The sequence below is a fragment of the Mauremys mutica genome, chromosome 3, assembly GCF_020497125.1.
Source record: "Mauremys mutica isolate MM-2020 ecotype Southern chromosome 3, ASM2049712v1, whole genome shotgun sequence".
In the NCBI taxonomy this organism is placed as follows: domain Eukaryota; kingdom Metazoa; phylum Chordata; order Testudines; family Geoemydidae; genus Mauremys; species Mauremys mutica.
The window spans coordinates 166,157,193-166,168,601 of NC_059074.1; the positions used below are offsets into that span (position 1 = coordinate 166,157,193).

Genomic DNA, 11,409 nt, shown 5'->3' on the forward strand with positions numbered 1-11,409 from the left:
ACCGTCCTTGAAGTGCCTAGTCATGTCATGTTTCTCTCCCCTTCTCTTTCACTGTGTGTGCTGCAGGTGGGAGAGTTCAGAGCTCACGCTGCCGAATGGACAGCCAATGTCACGGCAGAGTTCAAAGAAACCCGCAGGCGTCTAAGTGTGGAGATTTATGACAAGTTTCAACGGGCTACCTCCATCAAAAGGAAGCTCTCTGCAGAACTCGCTGTCAACCACAGTCAAGATCTGACCCCTTGCAAGAGAACCCTGTCAGTCAACCACCTCACCAGCGAGAAGGACATCTTGCCTGCTCTAACAAAGACAGACAGCATTTATATGAATGGTTTGACTCCTCACTGTGCGGCAGAAGATATTGCTGTGATTGAAAACATTAAGTAGTGCTGACTTTGGATGCCGATCCTTGGAGAAGCTCTTGGCTTAAACTAGCCATATACTTCCTTTTTTTCCTATCCATGATTGATGCTAGTAGCATTTTATACATGTGCATGAGTTCAACAGAAACCACCACAATAGCGATTCAGTGTCACCATCATATCTCTTCAGACACGAGATGAATGGAATTTCTGTTGTTGATAGATGCTGGAGCAAGCAACATCCAATGCCTTTTTGTGCTCAGACTGTTGTTCATTTCTCCTAATGTGCCATATGGCCTAAAGAATGAATTATATTTGTTTATGTTAACAATGTAGCTTTGAGGGATCAGTCCTTAAATTTTCAGGGTCTACCTTACTGAGCCTAGGAATGGACCATTTATGGACTACAACACATTTGTAAATGGCAAGAAATTCTTATGCAGCCTTTTACCTAAGAAATTTTTGTCAGTGCCTTATCTTTTGAAGAAACAGAACCTCTATAACTCTTGTATGGTTTGTGTTTGTTTGTTTATTTGTTTTTTGCATGAGTAATGTATTTCATTTGAGCTTTCATCTTGCCTGAAATGATGACGTTTTAAAGGTGTCTTTAGTGAAGATACCAGCTTTGAGAATGGATGCCAAAAATCAACAGACATCAAAGCCACACTCCTAAATCTAGCTTTAAAGGCACTGCAGTTACAAGAGTTGCAAAAATGTCCCCTGGAAATATTTATTTTACTCACATCCAAGTGATGCATGCTCACACTATATTAGAACCAGACCTGTAGGGTTTATGGATCCATTTTGAGTTTTATTTTTCAAGCATTGTTCAGCAATGTTATCCCATGTGTCAGATTACCAAAAATCTCCAGTTATGTGTAATTAAATTATTTGCTAGATGACAAGAGCAAGTAGAAGTTAATACTATGTGGAAATGTTTTAAATTGATGCATTCTAATAACCATACTCATGAAAACATTACAGAAAAATACCACAGCAATTTCTAATAATCATAAATCTGCTCCCAGAAAGTTACTCTACGAAAAGAATTTTAAACTTTTTATTTAAGCCGAGTCACACCAGGCACCTACTGGATCCTACTGGAGTGCTTTCCTGAATGTCACACTGTACATTGGTTGCCTACGCCGGAACTGTGACTGATGTGGGAATGCAATTGAAACTGGTATCACTGTGACTTTCTACATATAAAATACAGACTTCTCTGAATACAATTACAGGCATGAAGGAAAGCTGATAAATAGCACAATCTGAATGCTGATGATTGTTCAGATAGGATAGGCTGACGATACGCAGATCTGAAACCAATCCTTGGGGTTTCTGTGTTTGTTTTAAAGAAAAGCATTGACTTTAATTCTATATCTGTTGTTTTGTTTATAGTTGTGTGTGAGATTCAGAAGGAATGCAGGATAAAAACAAGGAATGGATAATTTTGTCTTTTTTAAATTTTTTCATATTTTAGTCTATGTAAGCTGGCTGTACATAAAATGAATATAACAGGCCCTAAGGGAATAATTTAGGCTCTGTGCAAATTAAAGAAAAATTAGACTTTGTTGATTGGCCATGACGAAAATGACAAATTTGTAGCATTTATGACCATTAGATAACATACAAAATATGAATGTTAATGTTCTGGATGTTTAATCTTGTTCTCTGATTAATCAATGCTATCAGTGTAAATATCAGTCAGTTAACATTTACAGAGAGTAAGCTTTTAAAATAAGGAAAGTTCCATGAAATAGTACCAGGCCATGCTCTTTTAAAAGAAAAAGACCCCTGTCTCTCCCAGCACAGTGTTCTGAATGTCCACGTGGTGAGAAGCTCTTCTTGCCATGTATAAACTGTGAATTGTAATGAAAAATAAAGTTTTTACTTAAAATAAGCTTTTCTGAGTCTCCTGCTTACTGCTGCCCCACCAGAATGCTGAGAAATCACTTGAGACACCAGCTGTTTGAGGGCTCGAGGGTTACAGTTTTTATACTTGTTTGCAGCCTGCTTAAATTTGAGCAGTCTTAACAATGAAAAGAAGAACTTGACTCCAACAATCAAAACATTTTCTCTAAATGTTAAACAATAATGTTCGTTGGGTTGCTACACCTTTAAATGTTCTTTTGTGGCTATTTTTTAAAGAAATTTGGCAGGACTGAATTTCAGTTCTAATACACTTTTCAATTAGAAAGTATAAGCCTTGGAATGTATATATTGTGACAGACCCAGACCAGTTGGGGGCAGGAGTCTGGTAGAAGGCAGGTATACTGGTCACTGGATGAGTAGTTTTCTGTTCCCTGAGTGACCAGAGCAGGGGCTGCCCTAGAGTAATCAGGAACCTGCTAGAACCAGTTAAGACAGGCAAGCTAAGTAAGACACCTGGAGCCAATTAAGATCTTACTAGAGTCAATTATGGCAGGCAGGCTAATCAGGACACCTGATTTTAAAAGGACCTGCCATCAGTTAGTGGGGCATGTGCAAGGGGCAGGGAGTGAGAGGGTATGTTGCTGGGGGACTGAGGAGTACAAGCATTATCAGGCTACAGGAGGAAGGTCCTGCGGTGAGGATAAAGATGGTGCTGGGGGGAGGCCATGGGCAAGTAGCCCAGGGTGTTGTAGCTGTCACACAGGTGTTACATGGAACACTGTAGACGGCTGCGATCCACAGGGCCCTGGGCTGGAATCCAGTGTAGAGGGCAGGCCTGGGTCCCCCTCAATCTCCCCAGCTCCCTATCTGACACAGGAGGAGTTGACCTGGTCTGTGAGACAAACCAGAGGGGAAGGTCTAATTTGGGAAGGGATCTGGCCTGTCCCCGACCCACTAGGTGGGACACAGACTGTGGGGATTGTTCTCCTGTCTTTCCCCCATGCTGGCCAGTGATGAGGTTAGCTGAGTGAACGGCAGGTTTGAGCCTCTAGCAAAAGCGGGCAAACTGAGGGCTGCCATGAACCTCTGCGGCGAGCAAATCCGCCAGAAAGTGAAGGACCCACCAAGGCCGAGGAGAAACTTTGTCACAATATGTACTGTATAAGTCCCTTCCCTTGGAATATACTGTACCTACTGATATACTCTTTTGTATGGGCTTGGCTACACTTACAAATTTGCAACGCTGCAGCAGGGTGTGAAAACACACCCTCTGCAGCGCTGCAAATTGCGGCGCTACAAAGCGCCAGTGTAGTCAAAGCCCCAGCGCTGGGAGCCGCGCTCCCAGCGCTGTCCGTTATTCCCCACAGGGAGGTGAAGTACGGACAGAGCTGGGAGAGTTTTCTCCCAGCGCTGGCGCTTTGACTACACTTAGCGCTTCAAAGCGCTGCCGCGGCAGTGCTGCCGCGGCAGCGCTTTGAAATGCAAGTGTAGCCAAAGCCTATGATATCTAACACTTAAATTCACCAGGACAAAATAAGTGCCAAACTGAACCCTGATTTACACTTGTGAAACCCCACTGAAGTCAATGAAGTAACAGAGAGCTGAATTTGGCTCTAAAACTAGCAACGCTGAGTCAGCAATCTTTAATTTTTAAGCCGAACTATATGTAATAAAATAAACCAAAGGTGATTAAGAAATTAAAGTGATCATGCTATCCACAGACATTCCTTTGAGATCCTTTCAGGAGTGGAATGGGTCCCCCTTATCTCATGGCCTTTTTCCATTGTTCGATTCATTGTGTAAATGTCCAAAGAACCGAGGAGTCTTGTGGCCCCTTAAAGACTAACAGATTTATCTGGGCATAAGCTTTTGTGGGTAAATAACCCACTTCTTCAAATGCATGGAGTGTAAATTACAGATACAGGAATAAATATATATTGGCACATCAAGAGAAGGGAGTTACCTTACAAGTGGAGAACCAATGTTGAAGGCCAATTCAGTCAGGGTAGATGTGGTCCACTCCCAACAATAGATGAGGTGGTGTCAATACCAAGAGAGAGATAATTGCTTTTGTAGTGAGCCAGCCACTCCCAGTCCCTATTCAAGCCCAAATTGATGGTGTTAAGTTTGCAAATGAATTGTAACTCTGCAGTTTCTCTTTGAAGTATGTTTTTGAAGTTTTTTTGTTGAAGACTGGCTACTTTTAAATCTGTTATTGAGTGTCCAGGGAGATTGAAGTGTTCTCCTATTGGCTTTTGTATGTTACCATTCCTGATGTCTAATTTGTGTCCATTTATCCCGACGTAGAGACTGTCAGGTTTGGCCAATGAACATAGCAGAGGGGCATTGCTGGCACATGATGGCATATAGCACATTAGTAGACATGCAGGTGAATGAGCCCCTGATGGTGTGGCTGCTGTGGTTGGGTCCTAAGATGGTGTTGCTAGAGTAGATATGGGGACAGACAAGGCAATGGGGTTTGTTACAGGGATTGGTTCCTGGGTTAGAGTTTCTGTGGTGTGGTGTGTAGTTGCTGGTGAGTATTTGCTTCAGGTTGGGGGGCTGTCTGTAAACGAGGATTGGGCTGCCTCCAAAGGCCTGTGAGAGTGGGGGATCGTCCTCCAGGATAGGTTGTAGATCGCTGATGATGCGCTGGAGAGGTTTTTGCTGGGGGCTGTACGTGATGGCCAGTGGTGTTCTGTTATTTTCCTTGTTGGGCCTGTCCTGTAGTAGGTGACTTCTGGGTACCCGTCTCGCTCTGTCAACCTGTTTCCTCATTTCCCCAGGTTGGTATTGTAGTTTTAAGAATGCTTGATAGTGATCGTGTAAGTGTTTGTGTCTGTCTGAGGGATTGAAGCAAATGTGGTTGTATCTTAGTGCTTGACTGTAGACAATGGATTGTCTGATGTGTCCTGGATGGAAACTGGAGGCATGTAGGTAAGTATAGCGGTCAGTAGGTTTCCGGTATAGGGTGGTGTTTATGTGACCATCACTTACTTGCACTGTAGTGTCCGGGAAGTGGATCTCTTGTGTGAACTAGTCCAGGCTGAGGTTGATGGTGTGATGGAAATTGTTGAAATCCAGGTAGAATTCTTCAAGGGCCTCCTTCCTGTGGGTCCATATGATGACCGATAAATGTAGTGATTGGAGCTTAGCACTGAGAGTCAGAGCTCATCAGCATGTAAATTCTGCAGGGTTCATTCTGGGTGAGCCATGTTAAGTGGGGTTAAGCAGCAGGTATTGGTTCACTTGGGTGTTTCAGAACTCATACTTCCAGGAGAAACCCATAGCCACCCCCTGCAACTAGATGTCGTCAGAGAGATCATCTTCCTGAGGCAACAGCCCCCTCTGCCCTAACAAGGGTCTTCCAGATACCAGATAGCTGTTTCCTCCAACAACGGTGGACCTCCTAGTGATATGCTTCCTTCCACTCCCCAATAGCAATGTTAACAAAATAAATACTTTGTTAACAGGCAACAAAGATGCCTCATAATTCTTAATGCAGTAGTGAGGAAAACCCTGAGAGCTTTATCAGCTATACACTTGATACCTCCCTAAGGCTTCCTAGTTAACATGCTAGGGGATTATCAGGTCTCTGCACTCCCAGATGCACTACATGGATTGGGCAGCAGTGACCTGTACAAGGCCTTTCTCCTAAACCATTCTCAGCACTTCTGAAAACCAAGAGGATAGAGAGTGCCACCAGCCACAAAGGGAGGGTATAGGGATGGGAGCAGGACCCTGTGGCCTACTGAAAACATTTATTGTAATGTGTGGGTGCCCTTGGATTTAGGATAAGGGAATAGTTATAGGGGATTTAGCAGGAAGGCACCTGTGAGAAGGGCAGATGCGGGGGGGGGGGGGAATGAACCCCATCTTCCTACTCTGACATCTCGAGGTTCTGGAGTTCTGTGCTTACATTCAGCACATTCCTTACTACTGAATTCTATTCTTAACTCTGCCACTGATTTGCAGTGTTCCCTAGGCAAGTCATTTAGGCACAAATTTTCAAAAGTGTTTATTAATTATGGGTGCTTCCAGTGCTTTTGGGAGTCCAGCTTGAGACACTTTGTAGCTGATTTTAAGAGAGGCTGAGCATATTACATTTAATGGGAGCTGCTGGTGCTCAGTACCTCTGAAAATTAGCACCATGGGTTGGACAACTTAAAACCTAGATCATCCAAAATCAGAGAACACTGTTTATCTCCAGTTATCAAGCTCTAATTGGGGTATTTTAAGAACACTTGCTACCTCAGAGACCAGCTGTGAGGTGTAAATTGTTTTAAGATCCTAGGATGAAAAGCAGATTATTATTATTACTACTTGTTAAATCATTTTAACATTTATTCACAATGATTTTTGGAGTTGATTTGGAGAGGGAAGAATCCTGTTTAAGACTTCAGTACACAGGGAATCTGTAGATTTCTTATCTCTTAAGAAATGATCTTTCCCTTTAAATTGTAGGCCAAATCCTGTCTTAATGGAACAAAGTATAGTTGGGTTTGGCCTTTATTTGTAAAATGTTTTGTTCTAGTGTTTAGAAGTTTAGTGAATGAAGACAAAAATATGCAATAGACCAGATGGTGTAAATCGGTGGAGTTCTCCCCTCCTCCACCCTCCCCCACTGTCCCAATTACAGAATCATATCACCCATTCTATAGGGGCTGAACATGCATTTACACAGCTTGTTGAAAGATATCAGATTCTTCTTTTTTTCTTTTTGTCTATAACATACTGACAAAGATACATGTTTTAACATAAAAATCAGATCTTTCTTGTCTTTTGAAGTTCCAGGACAGCTCCTTTTTTCCTTCCAAATGTGTTAAATTATTAAATACACTAGTCCAACATAGTCAATGTAGAGCCATAATAACTTTTGTTATGACTGCACCAAATTCCCTGTTTAGACTTATTTTCCTTTGTATGTGCAGAGAACGGTTCTCAGCCTGCCATGTCATTTGCTGCTTTATTAAATCTGGGCAAGATTTTTACATATCACTTTGGTAGAGTCTATATTTCAATTGCACTACTAATGAACTCAAGCCAATAGCACAAAAAAAGGACAATCATAGAAGCTCCAAAACGACTTGACCGATCTGACATGTTGTGACCTTTACAGGCTCAAATGCCACCAAACGATATGACTCATTTCTTTCTCCTTGACAGATAAACACACTGTATTAGTAAACCTGAGCTGAAAGCTGTCAGTGGAGCAGCTGGATAAAACCTTTGTTGTCTTTGCCATTGCCTGTGCTATGTCTGGTACAGCAGGCTTACTATTTGGTGGAATTCTCTAATATGACACTTTTGGATTCCTCAGACGATATATAGTAACTACTTTGCAAGCACACTGCTGACAATATCATTCTAACTTATGCCCTGAGGCGTAGCCCTGTATGAGGTATCATACGTAGGCTGCACAACCACAGGAGGAATTGTGACCAAGAGTCACAGAGTGGCAATTCCTTCTTGCCTGACTTGATTGGTGTGGGAGAGACCTTACCTTTGCCCAAGTTACTACTGTGCTCCCAAACAGCCAGTGTGGGGTGAGGGTGGGGTGGAGGAGAGCATTAACCCCAATAAACTTTGTGGATAGAGGGCTATACACTATAACTGGAAGGCTGGAGAATTTCCATTTTTTTACATTGCTGTTCTGGAAACCAGGAACCATCAAATCAACTCATTGAAAAAGTTTACAAACCTAATTATTTATTGTAGAATAATTCAGTTTTACTCTTTATTATATCTTACGCAGTAGCTGATATACTGCTTTCTTCTGGGATCCAAGTTTGTTTGTGCCTACTACCATAATATGAAAATGTAGTCCATCATTTTAAAATTACAATACCAAATTCAGCAATATAGATTTTACTGTTCTTAATCCTAATTTGGCATGGTACAATTTGGTTCAGTTAAAGATCAGTATTTTTTTTCAGAATCTAATGTCTTTTTATGCATCAGTAGCAACCTTTCTCCATCAGTGATGACAGGGGCAACAGGGGTAAAAGTGTCCTATTTTCTGACTATTATATCTTGGTCCTAAGTAAGAATTAACCATTCCAGAATATGTAACAGGTTTCCCACAAATGTCATGAATGTTGTAACATTAAGAACACTCTAATTGCTACACAGCTAATGTCAGCGAAGACAACTCACCTTTCTATGTTTTGGAAATAGTACACTCTGACAGGGCCCCAGGTATCTAAAGCTTTTTGTGATTTGAATCATAACAGCAGAATTCTGTCATTTCTTCTCCATTGTTACTAGTCATTGCTATTTGCATTTATTAGACAGCTTGGGTATAGCACCATGTCTACAGAAGAAAGGGGAGTATTTCTGTAGTCATGTTTACAATGACTTTTGCTAGTAAATCTGCTTAGTGGCTACTCCTGAAAGGGATTTACTTTATTAACCCAATTCTTAATGCCAGCTAACCATAGAGAATAAATGCATGCAGTCAGATCTTCCTTCTCCAGAGAAAGACATGTGAATAAAGAACCAGATCAGGAAAACTCATCCCCTTGTTAGTAATAAATAACAGTATTTTCTGGTGGATGAACAGCAGCTTGAAATGACGTTTTTAATTATAAAGACCAATGCTATCTACTACGGATTTTTATCACTAGTAATTGGATACTCTATATTGCATAGCTGGGTCTAAAAAGTGCTTGCAAAAACGATACATATGAGTTTTCAACATCACTGAAGTTTAGCCAAGTTTGGTTCAGAGGAGACAGAGACTAAATTTGCTAGATTACTTTAGGCCATACCGTGAGCTGGTATAAACTGGCTTAGCTCCATTAATGCCAATTTAGAGCAGCCTAGGATCTGACCCTACATTTGTCTGACTTTTGCCTTGTCTGTTAAGATGGCAGTAATAATACTTGGGTCTTTTCAGAAGTTAAGGAACCCTTAAATAGGACAAATTAAGATTTATCTTAAAGTTGTCTTCAGGATGGTAATTTTGTCCAAAGTTTCCCCTTATTTTATACTGCTCAGAATTTTCCTGAAAAAAATCATCTCTGGAAAAACCAACTAAGATTTCTGAGTCTTTCTTAAACCGATTTTTTGGCAAAATCCATGGGGCCAGATCCTCAGGTAATGTAAGATGACATCAGTGGAGCCACATTGATTTACACTAGCTGAGAATATGACCATAAGAGCCATTCTTTCCAAATACAGGCCGTGCTAGCACAGAGTGGAAAGTGTTGACTGCAGAGAGCCATTTCCAGCTCCTTAACTCAGGACTACTAACTCCTGGTATAAATTGGAGCAGAAGAGGTACTGCTGTAATTTACACCACTGGTGCAAAATCCTTTAATCTGGTGGAGTTTGAGACATAGAAGATTGTAGCTCCTCCTTCCCCTGATGCCCTGGACAGGGTGATTGGCATAAGAAGTTATGCCACCTTTTCCAGCTAAACAGCAGCAAAGATTCCTCCTACACAGCAGGGGAACACTTCAGTGGGACTCTCTGGCTGGTGTGAGGCCAGTGTGCTGCAGAGTGGAACAGAGAATTCACCCAATAGTCACAGTTTAGGAAATACTTGCTTTCCCACTTTGTGAATATCAGTTTCAGTAGAATACATCTTCTTGTGCTACAGCAAAACAGCATATTTATTAGGCTCTGCTGTGCAAAGTGGTGATAGGAGAAATATGCCTCTTACTGTGTGAGTATAATTATCCCTAAAGCTTATAGGCACAAAGGCTTCTTTTCATTATTATTGTCCTTCTGGAGGATTCAGAAGTGAACTTCCCCATAAGGCAAATGCTGTTGCTAGCTCAGTTCATGCATTAAAAATGAATTTATTCCATCTTATTTCAGTGCCAAGCAAACAACAAAGATTGTGTATCATGAGAGGTGAACAAAGCTTATTCTTTAGCCTTCCTTTTGGGGGTAAGTAATAAGAAATAGGTTTAGGGCTTGTAGGATTAAAGCAGCCATATGGAATAGGGAGTCACTGGTAATGATACTGGCATCTCCATGAAGCCTCAGGAACTGCATCTCATCTTGGGAATGGGGATGGGGAGAGGTTGGAAGAATGAAATCCAACCTGCCAAGCTAGGATCAGAGCTGCAGCCCAGTCTCACCTATGGCGCTGCTGCTCCTCCTCTGAGTTTGGTCAACATTTCTTAGAACTATTTTTAAAACTAAATTAGCACTTGTAATTTTCTATTTTTTTTACCCTAGCCTGAAACATGAACATCGTGCCTTTTTTTTAAAATTGGTGAATAAAAAAATGTGCTTCTTGGCTGAGAACCATATGTGCCAAGTTTAGACCTGAAACAAATTTTTATGGCCAGATTCCAAGTTCAGTGTAAGTCCACTGACTTCAGTGGAGTTACTTCATATTTCTTTGGTGTCATAGAGAGCAGACTCTGACCCTATCCCTCTAAAAGTGGAGAATGGCAATGGAAAATATGTATAGACTCTTAGCTACAGGAGATACAATAAGGTTTTTTACCTTTTCATTACAAAATCAAACCCAATTATTGGAAGTTGAAAAATTCAATATGTAAATGTAAAATTGGCTAAAGAGATAAGAGTAAGTAAGTGCCCATTATTATGTTGCTGTTTCAATCTGTAGGCTGTTAATTAACTTCATACATTTTCCTGTTCTTTAGTGACATCTTGCATAATGACTGGTTTACTTAAACAATGTATTTGCTGTATGTCTGTGGCTTGCACTCCTTTCGTTTTGTTCTAGTAGAAATGAGTAGTATGAGTTCGATATAAAGGGCAAGTGCTGTATCTCGAAGTGTATAAGGAACAGTAATGGTGGCTATAAGCATGTGCCTAGTGATGCAATAGAATGAATCTTTTCCTTGCGTTCAAATGGAAGGACATTATATGCTTGGAGTCCTTAAAAATGTAACATATCATGGAGTTGTATGGCAGTCACATTTGCACTGAGAATTTCACTGTGATAATACAGCTCTCAAAAGGTACAAATCTCTGCACAAATGGGCATACGTGAGCCATTGTCACTTATCAGACTATATCTACATCCATATTCCAGAATAAAGGCACGGGCAAAGGTAACACCAGCCGGATTCCACTTTCTCGTTGGTTAGGTGAGACTAATAACTTGATACTTTCTGGATTTTCTTTTGCCATCTAATTTTAGGCCCTCGCTTCCTTGGGCTGTCTGCTATCACATGCGTGATTGCAGATGTGT

General features: G+C 41.1%; 1 protein-coding gene across 2 annotated transcripts in view; it reads left to right on the forward strand.

Moving 5' to 3' along the window:
• KCNK2 (potassium two pore domain channel subfamily K member 2) overlaps positions 1-2,158 on the forward strand; it is a 231,127-nt gene extending 228,969 nt beyond the window's left edge. For both annotated transcript variants that reach the window (XM_045009863.1, XM_045009865.1), the window contains one exon: positions 67-2,158. In XM_045009863.1, the coding sequence (XP_044865798.1) occupies positions 67-384 (318 nt within the window). In that variant the 3' untranslated portion in view covers positions 385-2,158. The remainder of the gene's footprint in view (positions 1-66) is intronic.
• Positions 2,159-11,409: the final 9,251 nt, after the last annotated feature.